Raw genomic sequence first — 20,376 nt, 5'->3', positions numbered from 1 at the left:
TCAGCTCAGGAGGTTCAGGGGATAAATCATCTGAGTAACTTAAACCACTGACCTTATTCTGCAGAAAAACAACAGAAAACAGAAGTAAATGTTGGAGACTGTTTGCCTTCAAAACACAGATTCCACCTGAACAGACGGTGGTTAAAGCTCCAAAGTCATTAATGGTTTAATACGTGACAGTGAGTGTGTTTTTTTTTAAATGATACTGATGCTTTCAGCTTCAGCAGTGACTTGAACTCAGTATCAGAGGTCCTTTAATCACCGAAAACAGGGCTGTCAAACTCATTTTAGTTCAGTTCCACATTCAGCTAAATTTGATCTGCAGTGGACTGGACCAGTAAAATAATAACAGAATAATATAAAACCAATGTTGACTCCAAACTTTCCTCGAAGATTTACAGTGAAAGAAGTAAAATGACATGATGAAAATATTTACATCTACAAACTATCCTTTCAAACAATGTAAATAACATGAACAAACTGAAAAAAAATTGTAATTTTGACATTATTATGCTTTAGTTTATCATTTACACATGTATATCATAACTTCCAGATAATAGTGGATTTACAGATACCAAAATATTTAGTAACGTATGGAATATTATTAAAATTGCATGTCTCTTAAGACATTTCAGGTTGCATTTACATTTACAAAGAGAAAAATTTGGAGTTGTGGTATTTATAGGTTATTATGAGATTGAATTGGTCTGAATGTGGAACCTGAACTAAAAGAATTGTTAATATCTTCAGTGTAATTTTTGCATTTCATAAATTCATCCCAGGGGCCAGACTGGACCCACTGGGGGGCCGATTGGCCCCCAGGATGCATGTTTGACACCTGTGCCCTAAAGTCTGTAATCTGCACAGTGTTGTTGTAACGTCAAAATGTTTTTCATAGTTTGTTTTTTACTTTTTCACTTTTTTAGTGTCTGAGCCCACGGGGAGCGGCCATCTCACTCACTGACACAGTGAGGGGAGGGGCTGTCCTCACTGACACAGTGAGGGGAGGGGCTGTCTCACTGACACAGTGAGGGGAGGGGCTGTCTCACTGACACAGTGAGGAGAGGGGCCGTCTCACTGACACAGTGAGGGGAGGGGCTGTCTCACTCGCACACACAGTGAGGGGAGGGGCTGTCTCACTGACACAGTGAGGGGAGGGGCTGTCTCACTGACACAGTGAGGAGAGGGGCCGTCTCACTGACACAGTGAGGGGAGGGGCTGTCTCACTCGCACACACAGTGAGGGGAGGGGCTCTGCCCAAGTTTGTATTTAGTTTGTTTTCTATATTATTATTATTCTCCCTCTGCCATTTTAAACTGGAATTTGACCCCGTCATTATGCTCAAAACTCACCAAATTTGGCATGCATGTCACGTCTGGTTAAAAAAATTTATAAAATGTAAAAATTAACCCCATAGGTGCCAAAATGTGCTCTCTGGCACCCCCTAGATACAAAAAACGGTCCTAGCAGCCAGTAGGAATGTCGTATAAAAATGAAACAAACACTAAAATTTTTGTCTCAACAAGCCCGACAAATGATATACTGACAGCCATGAGCTATTTCCAACAGGAAGTTCACAATTTGCCTTTCAAAATAAAAAGCTCACATACAAACTTCCAGTAGGAATGTGGTAGAAACATGAAACGAGCGCCAAAATTTTGTCTCATTGAGCCTGACAAATCATACGCTGACACCCATGAGCTAACTCCAACAGGAAGTTTGCAATTTGGCTTTTCACAGTAAAAGTCAAAACGAATTATTTTTTATTTCATCAATTTGAGCCATAAACAAAAATATCAAATACTCATCAACTGTTATATTTTCAATACTCAACAACTGTCATATTTTAACCCTTTAAATGCCATATTTGTATACAAACAAACCTTAATTGTATTCCCCAAATGGAGTTTTGTTGATATAATGGCTTTACCTTGCACGCCATTGGATCTCCTTGGTGTTTTGTCGATAACTCGGACAGATGTGGTTTGATTTCTCCTCCTTGATAACCAACATAGTGGAAGAACCCTATGGATATCAGCTTCTCTATCAGTACTGTAATTCATCCACATGGGGGCGCTATAATTCAACATCAGTTTTTTGGACATAAATCGTCAATGATCGACCGATTGAATGTGGTTCATATTGATGTTCTTCCAGATGTCCATGTTCTACCATCCAGAGTTCATATGGGCTCATTTTCAGTCAACAGGTGGAGTTTTGGGTTAAACGGGTTCATTATTCTGACACTATCAGGTCCATGGAGCTCCGACTGAGTTCAGATCGATTGTGTAATGGTTATCATGGATAGGTCTATATATAACAGAGGATTTGGGGGATGTACACTTGGTGTCAGCCCCCGACAGCGTAAGCGTCGCTATTTTTTATTTGTTCGTCCTGTCATATGTCAGTGATTAACACCAGCATTGGTTCATATTCATTATTATTTTTGTTTCTAGGTTTAAATGTGTCAGTGTGTATTTTGTACCCACTTGTAGAAGGGTGCTAATGTAGGAATTTAACACTGTTTATTGGATGGTTTTAGTGGATGGATCAGAATTTTAAAAAAAAAAATTGAATTCTAACCTGAAACAAATCATGAAAAATAATCTGACCTTTAATAACATGAAGTGTAAAGTGGGTTTTGACATTTCTAATCATAACCAAACATGAAAACCTACTGATTAGTTAGATTTTCATTCATCTCTGATCTCTCCCATATATATTTCATCTCACTATATTATTAATTCACAATCTGGATTAAGTACGTGTTGTAATCTTTCAGTTTAACATCCTGATTTGTGACAATGAGATGAGGTTTACTGTCATGAAGGTGATAAATGTTCTCGGTAACTTCAACCACTGACCTTATTGTGCAGAAAAACAAAGAAAAGGATGGAAATGTTGAAGACTGTCTAAACTCCTGACTTCAAACCACAGATTCCATCTGAACAGATGGTGATTAAAGCTCTAAAGTGATTTGATCAGATAATAACAGAGTGAATGAATTTAATCAAGCTGTTTTCATCTTGAAAAAGGACTTTAAACAAATAATACATCTGGTTTTGACGTTTGTGATCAAACCGAACATGAAAACCTACTAATTATGGAGTGAAAACAGTGGGTTCTTCTGCAGATTCACTGATTAAAATGACACATTTAACATCTGAATACAAAGCTGTTTAACTTCAGGATCAGTTTAGACTGAAAGTAGGGGTTATTTCAAAGAAGACTGTCGTGTTTATGTTATTGAACTAAAATAATCTGTTAAGCACCACCAATGAAGAAAATATGAACCGTCTGAGCAGTGACATCCATGCAAATAATAAGTAGCATAGAATTAAGATCACAACCAAATATTAAAACTAATAATTTTCTGAAATGGAAAAAGAGACGAGTTAATAAAATTATTTTTATCATCGTTAGCTTAAACACAAAGTAAAGTTCATTCTCCTACATAATTGTTCCGTCAAATTTGGCATCAAACTGTCAAAAAACGGGTAACTTTTCTGATATGCATGTTTTGTTTTTCAATTGAGGAGTAAAATGAAATACAAAATTATCTGAAGTGAAGATACGTTTATTTCATTAAAAATCTGGATGTCTTCTGCCGGATCCATCATATACCCATCTGTGAAGTAGACGTACAGTTTAATGTCCGAAAATTCAATCCTGTTTGTATCTTTTGACATGTTAATGTCAACACTGGACAATGGACAAGCATTTGTTATCGGACAAGTCAGGGTGGGTTTTATTTTTTTGTATTTGTTTGTTTCTGGGAGACCTTTCTGTGTAGAAATGAAACATTAGATCATCTTCAGAAGTGTTAAAATATGGAGTTTCATAGGATTCAGGTCTCAGTCCTTTGCTGTTCTTCACATTCTTAAATGCATTGTTTTGCTGATGATGTTCGGTTATATGTCCACTTTTATTCTAAGAAGACCAATCAGCTGTTCAACCTGGTGTTCAATGTCTATATTATCAACAGAGAATCTGTACAAAGTGTTTCCTGCATTTAGATTTGCATGCATCTCTGACCTTCTCCCATGTTGATCTCATCTTATTTTATTATCTGTCTGTCTGTCTGTATGTATGTATATTATATTATATTCCTACATCCAAAGACGGTATCAGACAGAAGAGGAGTAGGGCCACTGGGAAAAAAAAGAAAAGAACCCATAAAGACCCAGTGCTACTTTTGTGTCAGTTCCCAAATGAATTTTTCTCTATATTTAATCTTTCTTAAGTGATTTATCACCACTTACTGTAATATTATCCTCCGTATTTTTTTTTTTCCAGTGTAAATCATGTATTTTCCTATATTTCATTTATTGATTATGTTGATGTTCATTAAAGCTCAAATTAAAGTTGAAGGTTATTATATCAGAAACAGAGAAAAATGAAATTAAAGTGGCTTTTTCAGCAAAGATGTCATTAACTGAACATAAACCCAGTGTCTCCATCCACTGTCATTGAATCAACTCCATGGGTTTTACTGGTGAATCAATGTTGTGGAAGATGACAGTGTTCCACGGTAACTACGGAGCCTGAACGTCCAAGTGTGGTCATATCTGATGACCATGAAAAGATTATTGACATGGATTGATAGGATTAAGTGGATCAACAGGAATTAAACAGTTTAAATTAGTAGATAGTTTTTATCGCCAATGGGTGTTTGGGTCTTTATGGCTTAAGGGCCAGTATATATTTTTTTATTATTATGATTTTTTTTTCTCAGAATTCTGACTTTTTTTCTCATAATAGTAATAATAAATAATAATAATAATAATAAATAAATAATAATAATATAATAATTTTTTTTTTTTTTTTTTCCAGGGGCCCTGCTCTTTTTCTATAGTATCATGAGCAAATACGTCGTCCAGTAAAAGATCCAGGCGTAATTAAAGTCTCCCAGTGTGTCAGATGTGAAATGACAGAACGCTTTCAGCACGTTTCCTCTGTAAACGGACCTATGTGGTTTGTGTCGTAGGAAAACGTGATGAGTTATTGATGAGTTAGTTTCCTGTTGCTCTGCATCATCAACAATGATCCGAGCACGAGGACCAAACCACCAGGACGAACAAAAACAAAACCCTCCAGTGGCAGCCGTCAGTGATACGGGTGCTTCTATGAAACTGGTCCTAAACACAGGACAGAGGAGATGACAGTCCAAAGCAGATGTAGACCAGTGTTCTGAAGCAGGTTGGGTCTGTTTAAAAAAGAAATATTTACTGAGATACAAGAGAAATGATTTTCAGATAAAACACATTTGTATATTTTACATTACATTTTCAAATTCAGATTTATTAGTCATTCAATATGAACATCCCAGGTGCTGTTACAGAACGAAATAGCAAAATGCACAGCACGAAATAAAAACAGAAAAAAAATCTTAAAAACACAACTAAAAACAACCCATGTATATGATAAATATTAAAAACTGCACTAAATAAATAAATAAATAGTAAAGATAAAAAAAGAAATATTGCACGATGGAGGGATCACTGTTGCACCTATTATTATTTCATACCAAAAATCCACATGTAACATGGTAAAAAGGCCATGAAAAATTACCCCGCTACTACTTTTTTAAAAATCTCTTTATTCTCTCACAGGTGCATTGTGGGAATTGAAGTAAATATTCAAGACAGGGTGTTTCAACAAAAATGACCGTTGTTGTAAAATCACTGGTGTTTTAGTATGTGTGTAAATGTTCAGGTTCCGCATGTAAACACAGCGGACACAATGGGTTCCACCCCAAACCTGGAACGAGACTGATGACAAACCCACATGTGTGGATTAGAAAAAACCACTAGGATCCACACATTGAACAGTGTCTTTATTTAGAGTCTACAGATGAGCATTTACACACGTTACACATCTAATGCACGACACCTAGGGAGATTTAATGTCCATGATTTGGGTCATATTTTGGACCCAATATTTGATTATAAATTCATTAATTATGGATGGATCCGAGCAAGAGGATAATTTTATTACAGTTATCTGAGTTCATCATTAGGTCCATCCCGTGGGTAAATATGTCTACATTTATCTTTTATTATTGGGTCTAAACAGATGGAAAAATGTGTCAGATACTAAAATAACCCAGTTTCATAGAAGCGCCCATATGTGGATTCTGTTGAATGCAGTCGAAGCCAACAGTGACGTTGGTCTGTGAGGTTTCCAGCAGGTTAATTACAGGCTGAAATAATAGAATAAACCACTCCGGGGCCTTGGGGTTCAGTTCTTTCCTCTGTATTTTTCCACTTCTTCAGCCCAGTCGACATTTCTCTCAGAATCAATACAACATAAAGATTCTGTTGGTACTCTCCTCAGGTCTGAGCCGTGATGAAAAATCTCTACTTAGCATGCGACTGCGATGAAACACGCGGTTAACAAGCTGATAAGGTCAACCGAAGGCGACGCGCTGCACATTCATGCACCTATTGGATCAATTTGGTGCATGTTTTATCTATATTTCAGAGTAAATCTGGCGATAAAGGAGGGGTTTGTTAGCGTAAGCGTTTACATTTGATTAATTCCCACAGCTTTGTGTGGGTCGCGGCAGATGATGGATTTGATGGCGCGTAATGGCCTCTTCTGGGCCCGCTCAGTCGCTCGTGTTCGGTGTCATTTTATCAGTCGTGTGACCACCACAATCTTTGGATCTGTGCGCTGTGAGTTATGCAGCTGTCTGTCAGCAGATCTATAGGCCGGACTCTCACGTTGATGCATCGCCTCTATTACAGTATTGAAGGCCTGATGCTCTTAGCCTGAACGGGTTTTAATGTAATTCGGAGCCGCCGTCATTCATTTCCTGCCGACGCTGCCTCTGCACAAACAAATCAGATAAACATTTACCTTTCACTTGGATTCCTGCCACCGCCTCCGTGGAGTTAGATCCTAAAATTAGCCCCTCCATCTCCCATATTATGCACGTATTTTTAGATTATAGCTTGGGCAAGACCAGATGATTCTTTCTAAATGGTTATATTGTATTTTAGGAATTTCAGGCAGGTCGTAGAACCCAAACGGCCCTCCTTCTCTTGTTGTTTATTGACATATTTCAACTAAATGTCTTAATAAATGGGTGAGCCCATCAGGGTTGGTTTTATTTGTATGTTCAGGGATGACTATTGGTGTAGAAGTGAAACTTTTGATTGTCCTCAGCAGTGTAAAATATGGAGTTTCCACAGGGTCAGTCTTGGTCCCTTGCTGTTCTTCGTCCACATGTTGCTACTTGGTCATAAGTGACATAAATGTTGTTCACTACATTCTATGCTGATGAGGCACAGTATATGTCCCCCTTTATTCTAAGAAGACCATCAGCTGTGTACCTAGTGTCTAAGTGTCTTTTTTTTTCATGGAGAAAACACCCAGTATCTTCAGTTTCTAGTCTAAAAAAAACCTCCTGATGAGATAATATGATGGTGTAACTTTAGGAATGCATAGATGGATGCTCATCTGTTTTAATTGGTTTTGTCAGATCTATAGCCGGACTCTCACATTGATGCATCGCCTCTATTACAGTATTGAAGCCATGATGCTCTTAGCCTGAACGGGTTTTATGTTTTTCGGAGCCGCCGTCATTCATTTCCTGCCGACGCTGCCTCTGCACAAACAAATCAGATAAACATTACACTTCCACTCGGATTCCTGCACCGCCTCCGTGGAGTTAGATCCTAAAATTAGCCCCTCCATCTCCCATATTACGCACATATTTTAGATTATAGCTTGGGCAAGACCAGATGATTTCTTTCTAAATGGTTATGTTGTATTTGAGGAATTTCAGGCAGGTCGTAGAACCCAAATGGCCCTCCTTCTCTTGTTGTTTATTGAGATATTTCAACTAAATGTCTTAATAAATGGGTGAGCCCATCAGGGTGGGTTTTGTTGTTTTTTTTTGGCTTCATTTGTATGTTTCAGGGAGGCCATCTGTGTAGAAATGAAACTTTGAACATGAAACAGTGGTCTTCAGAAATGTTAAAATATGGAGTTCCACAGGGTTCAGGTCTTGGTTCCTTGCTGTTCTTCATCCACGTTACTGCTTGGTCATAAATCAACATACACAAGTTAAATACATTTCTATGCCAGTGACACTCATGTTATTTTAATTTTCGTATCTAATACGTGGATGAGTATATTTCAGTCCAGTGGCCCGACGGTCTGATGGACTATTGGTATCAGTTGTGGTCCGTCTGTTGTCCATCCTTAAACAATTTTTCAAGAAACTTCCTCCAAAACCACTAACCAGAATTAATTGAAATTCATAGCAGAGGTTCTTTGGGGTAAGATCTACCAAGTTTGTTCAAAGAACTGAGAAATATTGATTCTGAAATTTTTTGAAATTTTGAAAAAAAATTAAATCCCTATTGTTTGTAATGGGGACACATTTCAAAGTGCTATAACTTGAAAACAGTTGAAGATATTGATAGGAATTACTATTTCCAATAGATAGAAGTCACATATGGCTTTTATTTGATGCCTTGACCTTGAGTGGCCTTGAAAGGTAAAATGAATGTTAATTAATGTCTTAAATTAATGTCCTTTTTTATTTTGCTGCATTTGTATGTTCGAGGAGGCCATTCTGTGTAGAAATGAAACTTTGAACATGAAACTAGGTCTTCAGAAGTGTTAAAATATGGAGTTCCACAGGATTCAGGTCTTGGTCCTTTGCTGTTCTTCATCACAATGTTACTGCTTGGTCATAACATCAACATACACAAGTTAAATACATTTCTATGCCGATGACACTTGTGTTAGTTTAATTTTAATGTCTTAATAAGTGAGTGAGCCCATGAGGGTTGGTTTTATTTGTTCAGGTTGTATTTGATCCACATAGTAAAAAAGGAACTACAGGCTATTACCTTTAAATGAGGTGTCATTGGTTAAGTTTGTCCTTGTGGCTGTTCGGGTATAAGTTTTGGAACTTGGTAAATATGTGAAAATAACATAAATTAGGAAGGAGGGAACAGGTTATGGCTCATGATTCCTTCATATTCCATTGGTTTTATTGACCCGTGACGTCTAAAACCCTGCAGGTAAAAGGCCGGAGAGGAAATAACATGACAGTTTATTTACTTCAGAATGTGGATTGATACAGTATTGTCACTGTAGGCAAATGTATCCTGGACTGTAAATACTCCACAGTCATTTAAAACATTAAAAAAGTACAGATACATGATAAAACGATGCACAAAACTGCAGATGACTCCAGGTCATGTCATAGATTACTCATGGATAGTAAAAATATAGACAAACCAACGTCTTCTGGTATTTACAGATGTTGGTTGTAAGTAAGTAAGTAAATTTTATTTATAGAGCACTTTTCACAGACAGAGTCCAAAGTGCTTATCAGTCAAATCAGAATCAAATTAAGTTTACAGAGACCCAACAGAATCCTTCAGGAGCAAACACTTGTGATTGGTGACAGTGGCGAGGAAACTTCCCTTTACAGCAGAAACCTCGAGCAGACCCAGACTCCTGAAGGATGGACGACTGCCTTGACCAGTTGGGGTTAAAGAGAGAGAGAGAGAGTAAAGGAGGAGAAAAGAAGAGAGCGATGAGATATAGAGAGACTGGGGGGGGGATGACACATGGAGTACGTTATGATGAATACATAGAGTGTAATCAGTTTGTGGTGGCCTTGGGTCAGGTGGGAGACTAAAAAGCCTTTTTGAACAGGAGGATTTTGAGGTGTTTCTTAAAGCTCTCTACAGAGTCCATGGACCGTAGGTGTAGAGGCAGGTTGTGATGAACTTTCACCCAAACTCCGTCCTCGTCCAACTGCATCGTCTCCGGTTGAGCTCCAGCCAAATGGACAGAAAGCGAACCTGTGATCACAGCGAAAGGTGAAACCGCCTCACCGAGTCTGACGACAGCCAATACCGTGACAGATTCATTACATGGTGGCGTCTGCTCCGACAACACAACAACCTGAAATCTAATCGGCAACATCGATAGAAAACGTCACTGTTGAACAACCAGAGCACAGACGGTTGGGTTCAACTCCGATGTTTTCAGGTTCAGGTTGGTGTAGATCTGACATGACAAAGGGAAACTGCTTCAGAACATGTTCTAGAAGGTTGATGGAACCACTGGGACCCAGGAGTCCGCTTTATATGGACTTCATGGACCTGGACGTTGACCCTAGTTCATGTTAGTCCAGGTTCCACATTTAGACCATTATGATCTAAAGTGGGTCAGACCAAGAAAATAATAACATTAAAAAAAAGTGGCATTACATAATGAAAACATTTACACCTGTTATATGCTTTAAAAAATGTGAGTAACATCAACAACCACAAACAACCTGTGGTGTAATGTTTGTTTATTGTTTATTCCATTGTGCAGTGTTTGTTTTCCTCCTGTTGGAAATTTATTTCTCTCACCCATGATTGATATATATAATAACATAATAAGCTTATTATTATTATTATTATTATTATTATTATTATTATTATTATTATTATTATTTAGGGCTGCAACTAACGATTACTTTTAATAATTGTTTAACCTGTAGATTATTTTAATAACTAATCAATTCATCGGATAAACACAGAAGACTCCAGTTCTCACAGATCTGTATTTAACCCAAAGGTAATATCGGCTGCAGATGAGTCACTAATGATTCCATCCCATAATGGCTTCAGGTTTAGGTTAGTGAGCACTAACCCACTACCCAGACTGGTTATGGTTAGAAACTAGTCAGATCTAGTCTGGAACCAGCTGTGGTTCTAGTCTGTCAAACTAGTGTTGGATGGATTAGTTCAGTCAAAATAGGTAATATTAGTCTGGTGTCTGATAAACACAGATGGATGAAAACAGTAGAATTACCACAGTAGTGTCTTACTAGCTAGTGGCTGAAGTAATCACGAAATGTAGGCTAACTTAAGCTAATGTTTACATTATGTTCCCGTGGTCCCGCCCCATTTGTCCCAAACGTAGTGCACTGTGAGATTTGGATCACTGTTCAAGATGGATGACAAAGTCAGAGAACGACACCAGGTCCCCAATCCAACCTTTAGACCAACCATGGTCAGTCTGTGAACCCATGGATCCTCTGCTCCAGAAATAATGTCTGTGAGCGGAGGATGCGTTTTTTATAGTAGAGTCGTGTGGTGAATTCATATTCGTGATGGAGAAAGAACAAGCGTACAGTCCCATTTCCTGTTTATAATTCTTGTCCAAACTTATTCATTCATATTCTGATAAATACATTTAATGTACGCTGAACTCATTCAACAATTAGACGTATTTATTTTGTACATTACAGACTAATATGAATACAGATCTATTGTACACATGTGAATATGTGGACACTAATTAACCCATAGATATCCAGTGTTTCACTCTAATCCTACAGCTCCGTTTCACTTTTTTTCTCTGATTATGTAATAAATGTGTTGAGTGCATAGATTTATTCCCGAGTGTCCTTTCCTCGTCTTTGGTGTTGTGTGGAGTCTGGTCCCATTAACCCCCCCCCCCGCTGCCCCTCTCAGCCCTAATGCGCCAGGTAATTGCAGAATCCGTAATAGACGCCGTAAAGAGGCTGCAGAGGGGTTGCCGTGGTGACTGGCCGTCAAGCGCCAGCCTTAATGAAGTTGATTAATGTGGAGGCTCTGGAGGGCGGCCGTCACATTCCCCCGCACATTAGAGGAGAAATAAACTCTGCAGGTGTTAATGTGTCCCGACGTCACCTTAGACAGCTGCAGCCGCTGGCAGCAGGGGCTTCTGGGAAATGAAGTCCTCAGAGGACACGGACTTCACACAGATTCTGTAGTTCCATGTGGAAACACCACGGCAACGACAGGTGGGCATTCCACTACAGCAGGGGGTCCCACAGTGGGGTACCTGTACCCCCAGGGGTACTTGGATAGAAGCCCAGGGGGTACTGGAAATGTTTATGTAAAAATTCATTAAATAAGTCATCATGTACTGAATATAAAATAAATAAATAGAATTAATGCAGAAATATAAAACACAATAAATACATTCATATAATAGTTGTATTGTCTTTGGTAACATTTGAAGAACATTTATATTTTATATGATTCAAAGTGAGTTATTTAAGTAAAGAAGGAATTATTTTATGTTGATGAAAGGTTCATTCATTTATTAATTAATGACCAATTTCTTTAGTTTTCTTAATGACAGAGGGCACTTTTAGTTTATTGTTTACACAAAATTCACTTTAAAAAATGTGTTATTTAAAAAAATATATATTACAGTTAAATATATGTTTGTTTACAAAGTTTTGTAAATATAAACAGACACCTTTGCCACAGAAACACATTTGGACTCAAAAATGCTGAAGTGAGAGTTGGGGGTACTTGGATAAAAAAGTCTGTTTCAGGGGGTACTCAACTGTAAAAAGTCTATTTCAGGGGGTACTCTGCTGTAAAAAGTCTGTTTCAGGGGGTACTCTGCTGTAAAAAGTCTGTTTCAGGGGGTACTCTGCTGTAAAAAAGTCTATTTAAGGGGGGGGCACTCTGCTGTAAAAAGTCCATTCCAGGGGGCACTCTGCTGTGAAAAGTCTGTTTCAGGGGGTACTCTGCTATAAAAAGTCTATTTAAGGGGGGCACTCTGCTGTAAAAAGTCTATTTCAGGGGCACTCTGCTGTGAAAAGTCTATTTCAGGGGGTACTCTGCTGTAAAAAGTCTATTTCAGGGGGTACTCTGCTGTGAAAAGTCTGTTTCAGTGGGTACTCTGCTGTAAAAAGTCTATTTCAGGGGGTACTCTGCTGTGAAAAGTCTGTTTCAGTGGGTACTCTGCTGTAAAAAGTCTATTTCAGGGGGTACTCTGCTGTAAAAAGTCTATTTAAGGGGGGCACTCTGCTGTGAAAAGTCCTTTTTAGGGGGTACTCCACTGTAAAAAGTGTGAGAACCACTGGTCTAAAGTATGAACAGTTGAAGTCAAATGCATGTATTTTAGATTAATTTGACTCTTTTATGACTTTTCCAACATCATCTTCTTATTTCAACCCCAGGCTTATGCGCTGGAAACCACATGATTATTTGTGGTTTTAATACTTAACTATGTTTGTAGTGAGTCCTAAATTAATTTTCTTCTACATTTAAGCTTTTTCAAGTGATTTTTTTCCATTAATTAGGACATTTCCATTTTCTTTTTTGAGTTTTCCCTTTCATTCGATTGAAACTGTGTTTAAACTGCGTCTGTTGGATATGAGCTGTGGCTTTAATCCAGTGAATATGACTCAGATCAATGTGGATTCTGATGTTTTTTCACGTGTTTGTCTGATGTAGAATCTAAAAGGTTGAAGCTTTAAAACTCATCTCACACATATTAACCAGTGCAGAGGTTTTCCGTCTTGCTAATAGTGTCCGTTCCACTTCCGCGTATGTGAATCCAAGAACATTCTGCTTCGTTTTCGAGCGTTTTCGTTCATTCCAACACGTGCTGGAGTTCAGAGTGACTCACTAAGCTGCTCTATATGATCCACAATTACACCTGAATAATGCACAAGTGGAGCTGAAATATCCCAACATTAACTCATGTTTACACAGAAAAAGAGGGTTAGCATGGCTGTCAATCATGCTAAGCCACACCCCCTTTGGTTTAATGAGGAGAAAGGTGGTGATGTTTGCAGCTATTTGGGAGGAAATTAACTGAAAAAGACGGAAATCAGACCAGAAATGACACAAAGGAGGGGCATCCTGCCAGCAGGGAGCGATATGTCGGTTTCAGATCATTAAATTATCCAATAAAGCGATTAACTCTCTGGACTCCGCCCACAGAGGTTTTGTAATCACCTGAAGTACGTAATATGCTCAGTACTGTAATGTCAGAATTTTGAAACTTTTTACATGTTTTTTAGTTCAAAAACACCAAATACACAATTACTGTCATTTTTAACCCTTTAAATTCTACGTTTGTAATGTATTTATTTATTTTTCCTCCTGTCATATGTCAGTGATTAACACCAACATTGGTTCATAGTATTATTATTTTTGGTTCTAGGTTAAATGTGTCAGTGTGTATAGTGTACTCACTTGGTAGAAGGGTATTAGTGCAGGAATTTTAACACTGTTTTAATGGTTGGGTCAGAATTTTTAAAAAATCTGGTAAAAATAAACAACTGTTGAATTCAGACCAAAAACAAATTGTCAAAAATAATACAACCTTTAATAACATGAAGTGTACAGTGTGTATAATTTACTCACCCAGGTAGTAGAATGTAAAATATCTAAGGCTCTGTTCACACAGCAGGTCTTAACGGACAATTTGGAATTTTTGGTGAAATCTGATTTTTTTGTGTGTTGGTTCATATTCCACATTTAATGCGACTTCTATCAGTTTTGAGTCTGAACTGAATGTGACCCTGAAGTGACCCACATGCACTAAAGAGGTCCTGATGGAATACGAGACCACGCAGACACACACTGTGTTTACAGAAGGAAATATGGTTTTTCTCCGCTCTGACCAACAACTGGGACGTTCGCATTTTAATGACGTAAAGTTCAGATAAATGGGACCTGGACGGTCAGACTGATGCCACATTGGAAACTAGAAAAGCACTCGGAGAGCGCAGACCTCCACCAAGGGAGATCAGTGCCCCCCCTCCCATCACCACCAAAATTTAATCATTTGTTTCTTGTGCCAGTATCAACATTTCCTGAAATTTTCATCCAAATCCGTCCATAACTTTTTGAGTTATCTTGCACGCGGACAGACAGACAAACCAACGCCGGCAAAAACATAACCTCCTTGACAGAGGTAAATATCAAATCTGTATCAGATTTGGGACCACATATGAAAGTGGTCTGGGTCAGATTTAGGACCACATATGAAAGTGGTCTGGGTCAGATTTAGGACCACATATGAAAGTGGTCTGGGTCAGATTTAGGACCACATATAAAAGTGGTCTGGGTCAGATTTAGGACCACATATGAAAGTGTTCCGGGTCAGATTTAGGACCACATATGAAAGTGGTCTGGGTCAGATTTAGGACCACATATGAAAGTGTTCCGGGTCAGATTTAGGACCACATATGAAAGTGGTCTGGGTCAGATTTAGGACCACATATGAAAGTGGTCTGGGTCAGATTTAGGACCACATATGAAAGTGGTCTGGGTCAGATTTAGGACCACATATAAAAGTGGTCTGGGTCAGATTTAGGACCACATATGAAAGTGTTCCGGGTCAGATTTAGGACCACATATGAAGTGGTCTGGGTCAGATTTAGGACCACATATGAAAGTGTTCCGGGTCAGATTTAGGACCACATATAAAAGTGGTCCGGGTCAGATTTGGGACCACATATAAAAGTGGTCTGGGTCAGATTTAGGACCACATATGAAAGTGTTCTGGGTCAGATTTAGGACCACATATAAAAGTGGTCTGGGTCAGAGTTGGGACCACATATAAAAGTGGTCTGTGTCAGATTTGGGACCACATATGAAAGTGGTCTGGGTCAGATTTAGGACCACATATGAAAGTGGTCCGGGTCAGATTTAGGACCACATATAAAAGTGGTCTGGGTCAGATTTAGGACCACATATGAAAGTGTTCTGGGTCAGATTTAGGACCACATATAAAAGTGGTCTGGGTCAGAGTTGGGACCACATATAAAAGTGGTCTGGGTCAGAGTTGGGACCACATATAAAGTGGTCTGGGTCAGAGTTGGGACCACATATGAAAGTGGTCCGGGTCAGATTTGGGACCACATATAAAAGTGGTCCGGGTCAGATTTAGGACCACATATAAAAGTGGTCCGGGTCAGATTTAGGACCACATATGAAAGTGGTCCGGGTCAGATTTAGGACCACATATGAAAGTGTTCTGGGTCAGATTTAGGACCACATATGAAAGTGTTCTGGGTCAGATTAGTGCTGTTCCAACTGTCTTTAACAGATCAGATACAGGTCACATATGGGTGAAAAAAATCTGATTTGGGCCACATTTACCTTCAGTGTGAATGGAGCCTTAGTCAGGGTGCGGTTTGTCAAAAAAAACAAGGGGGGGGGGGGGGGCAGCAGTTATATACATGGGGGTGCAGTCCATAACTAACGCTGGTGTGAAATGAAAGTGAAACTACATGCTTTCACTGTCCAACTCTTGCTTCTATTCCTCTATTAAACAGCAGATCTTACATGAAATTTTCACACCTTCTAACCTGTATCCACTGGACACACAAATGCTGAGCCCCATGAATCCCCCCACCCCACCCCACCCTCTTACGCCGTCCCAGTGCATGGAGACATTTTCAAATTCTGAGACTGTGACAGTTGGGTTCAGGTGGACGTTAGTGTCAGTAATGGAGGATAACGGTGGAAGAAAACACCTGTCACAACCTGATGGGATTTGCATTGGTTGCCCCCCCCCCCCAACAAATCTCACCCTGGCCTTAGTGACATGTATGTGATCATGTTTGTTACTGCTTTCCACAGACATGGATAAAACAGTTCATACCAAACTCTGACCTCCTGATCCGTTTAAAGAACATCTTCCACTTATTTTTCAGGTAATTTGACAAAAGCTCAGATTTCCCCAAATGTCAGTGAACACAGCTGGACTTGAACTTGCTGACCCGAGTCACGTCTGGTCTGACTCATGTGGACTTCTTGACTCAGAGGCAGCAGCCGCTCATACTGAAACCCAGCAGTCGATGGGAGACGACCTTCAGACCCTGGAGGAACCCAGAGCTGGTCTGGACCCTGGTCTGGGAAAACCCACCCTCAGCTCCACTCCCATAAACCGGGCTCTGCAGCCGCCGGCTCCTCTGGCCTCGCTGTTGTGTATCCAGTGCATGTGAAAGTCGATGTTAAAGAGTTACAAACACACACTTTACTTCAGCAGATCAGAGTTCTGTCCCGCTGGAGCCGAACCCCTGATGCCTTATGGGTAAAGGTCAGGCGCTAACGGCTAACACTGCTACTGTTGTTGTGTTTTGCAGGAGTCTGCGGCTGCTGTGGGCCCCTGAGGCCCCGATACAAACGCCTGGTGGACAACATCTTCCCCGAGGACCCCAAAGTGAGTAACAGGCGGCTGTTTAGGGAACATTCAGAGAGGATGGGGGTCTTTAAATGAACCGCAAATACAGCAACAGACAATTATTTATGCTCAATGGTAAGTAGGGGTGTGTATCGGCAAGAATCTGGCGGTAGAATACAAATCACAACACTAGGATCACAATACCATACATCATGATAATGTTAAAAAGGCCATTTTTTGTTTGTTTCTTTTTTTTTTTTTTTTATTATTATTTCCTTGAAGAATTGAATTACAGCAGAAATCTGCACAAATACTAAACACATTTTTATTTGATCCCAACAGGATCTAATGTTATATCACAAAATGTTCCTGTGTTCAAACTGAAATTCTGTTTTACAGACATTACAGTTTAAGATCCTGTTCAAATGTTCATATTCTGTTAGTTCAGAACTAACATCAGAGCGTTATTTTTGTGATTGCCGTGTTAAAAATGATATTGTGACAATGAAAATAAAATTGTTATAGAACAGTGCATTTATATATAATTTTTACTGTTTAAAAAATGTCAGAAGGGACCACTGGCCCCCGGTAATCTCCACATTATCAGATCTGGTCCTCTTCAAAAAAATTTTGAACACACCTGCACTAAAAGGATGGTGATGTTCTATTACTGTAACATACGATAGATTAGATACTATATATGCTGCTTTTCAAACTTTCAAGATATTATAAGAAACCATTTTAAAATTCTTAAAAATGTAAAAAATATATTTGCAACATGAAATCATTCTTTTTTGGACAAAAATATGATACAAATGATTTTTAACCTCACAAAATGATTTGAATCCATTTATGGACGAGTGGAGGGTCCGACACTCAGACAGGTAAGTGTTAACCCTGGGAGCTTTATTCAGGCTGTTACTGGTTTAAAAAAAAAAACAAGCTTAAGAAAAGCGTAGAGATGTTCATATGAGTCCGTCAGGGGTCAGTAGGTAAAAGAGGCGGGGCTTCGTTTGACTCCAGTCCCTCTCCCTGAGTGCTTCCATGTCCTCAGACTCACAGTATGTGATAATTAATTTGACGAGGTCTCCACTATTTCAATTTCTCACGGCGGAGGTCGGCTGACACTGAGGCTCCTCCGAGGAAACACGGAAGATGATGGTACTACGGCGACCGCATCCCTCCGCCCCTTCCGTTCACCAAGGTCAAATGGGCCATAATACAGCCCCATGTCACGTTCCCGTTATCAAAATCCCTTGTAATAAAACAATTTATCAATGTCAGCGGCTTCGGTGTTGTCCAATTATTTCTGTTGTAAATGTGAAGAGGCGTGACGCTAAAGAGTCCGATGGTTTCCACGGCAATCTGAAGAACGCCACCATAACAACTGGGTGCCAGATGCAGTGTGAAAACACAACTAAGGCTCTGTTCACACAGCAGGTCTGAACGCACAGTTCAGATTTTCCTGGTGAAATGCGATTTTTTTTTTGTGTGTGTGTTGGTTCATATTCCACATTAAATGCGACTTCTATCAGTTTTGAATCTGAACTGAATAGAATAGAATGCCTTTATTGTCATTATACATATGTACTACGAAATTATAAGAGACAACTCTCTAGCGGTGCGTAGTGCAAAGTTTAAGAAGAAAAGAAGTGTAGATATATATACAGTATAAAAACAGGCATGTTACCAACCAAGAAAACAGTAGAGCTAAGTATATATTGCACTTTGACCCTGGCTGAACACTATGACATATGTTAAATATATGTCCTTTGTGAGGTATTGTCATTACAGTGTGTTCAGTACCCGTATTGCACATGGATAAAACATACTGCTAAATCTGGAGGTGCGGGCCTGGATGGACCTGTACCTCCTCCCTGAGGGCAACAGTGAGAACAGGCTGTGTCCAGGATGTGAACCGTCGAGGCTGATGCTTCTGGCCCCTCGCAGACACCTGCTGTTATAGATGTCTGACACAGAGGACAGCTGGACTCCTATGATGCTCTGGGCTGACTTCCTGACTCTTTCCAGAGCCTTCTTGTCAGCCTGAGAGCTGCTCCTGTACCACACTAAGATGTTGTTGGTAAGGATGCTCTCCACAGAACATCTATAGAAGGACAGCAGCAGTTCCTGGGACAGGTTCACCTTACTCAGTGACCTTAAAAAGTACAGGCGCTGCCGTGCTTTTTTCACAAGGGCACTGGTGTTTCTGCCCCATGTGAGGTCCTGAGAAATGTATGTACCCAGGAATCTGAAGTCACTGACCCTCTCCACGGTGTCGCCTCGGATCAGAAGGGGAGGGGGATCCTCCCTCTCCCTCCTGAAGTCCAGCACCAACTCCTTTGTTTTCGAGGAGTTGAGTGCCAGATTATTAAGGGAACACCAGGTGGTGAGGTTCAGGACCTCCTCTCTGTAGGCCGTTTCATCATTGTTGTGGATCAGCCCCACCACAGTAGTGTCATCTGCAGATTTGACCAGGATGTTGCTATTGTGGACTGGTGCACAGTCATGGGTGTACAAGGTGTACAGCATGGGGCTGAGCACACAGCCCTGGGGGGCCCCAGTACTCACTGTCAGGACAGAAGAGTGATGAGGCCCCATCCTGACTGACTGCAGACAAGTTGGTTGAGAAAATCTCCGATCCATCTGCAGGTGTGCTCGCCAATACCCAGACTGCGCAGTTTGGACAGCAGTCTGCTTGGAAGGAGTGTATTAAAAGCAGAACTGAAGTCCACGAACAACATCCTTGCATAAGTGCCAGGTTGTTCCAGATGTTTACACACCGTGTGAAGGGCTGTGTTAATGGCGTCACCTGTGGACCTGTTGGCTCTATATGCGAATTGGTGCTTATCAAGGCTGGGAGGCAACAAAGATTTGATGTGCCGTAGCACCAGTCTTTCAAAGCACTTCATCACAATTGAAGTAAAAGCCACGGGTCTATAATCATCCAGACTGCTGACCGACTGTCTCTTGGGGATGGGTACAATGGTGGCAGATTTTAGACAGCTAGGGACTGTGCAGGCAACCAGTGAGAGAATGTGACCCTGAAGTGACCCACATGCACATGGTGTTAAAGGGTTAAAAGGATTCATAAACATGTCTGATAATTGGTTTTTAAAGGGTTAATGCTGTCTGTTTTTCTTACAGGATGGCCTTAGTAAATCAGACATGGAGAAGCTGACGTTCTATGCTGTTTCGGCGCCGGAGAAACTGGACCGGATTGGAGCGTATTGGCAGAGAGGCTGAGCCGGGATGTGGTCAGGCATCGCTACGGGTGAGTGGCATTTACCCACAATGCACCTGGGTTTGGTTCAGTTTATTACCTCCGCCAGGAGGTATTGTGATCACTTTGCTTTGTGTGTTTGCATGTGTGTTTGTTTGTTTGTTAGCAAGATAACTCAAAAAGTTAAGGACGGATTTTCA

General features: G+C 40.0%; 1 protein-coding gene across 1 annotated transcript in view; it reads left to right on the top strand.

The window, feature by feature from the left end:
• LOC115436686 (protein EFR3 homolog A-like) overlaps positions 1-20,376 on the top strand; it is an 85,243-nt gene that overhangs the window by 27,057 nt on the left and 37,810 nt on the right. The window contains 3 exon segments of the mRNA XM_030159594.1: positions 16,916-16,992; positions 20,101-20,182; positions 20,185-20,227. Of these exon segments, the coding sequence (XP_030015454.1) occupies positions 16,916-16,992; positions 20,101-20,182; positions 20,185-20,227 (202 nt within the window).

This window comes from Sphaeramia orbicularis, chromosome 17 (assembly GCF_902148855.1).
Source record: "Sphaeramia orbicularis chromosome 17, fSphaOr1.1, whole genome shotgun sequence".
In the NCBI taxonomy this organism is placed as follows: domain Eukaryota; kingdom Metazoa; phylum Chordata; class Actinopteri; order Kurtiformes; family Apogonidae; genus Sphaeramia; species Sphaeramia orbicularis.
Note: the sequence above shows the minus strand (reverse complement) of the source record. Positions and strands in the feature narration are given on the sequence as shown.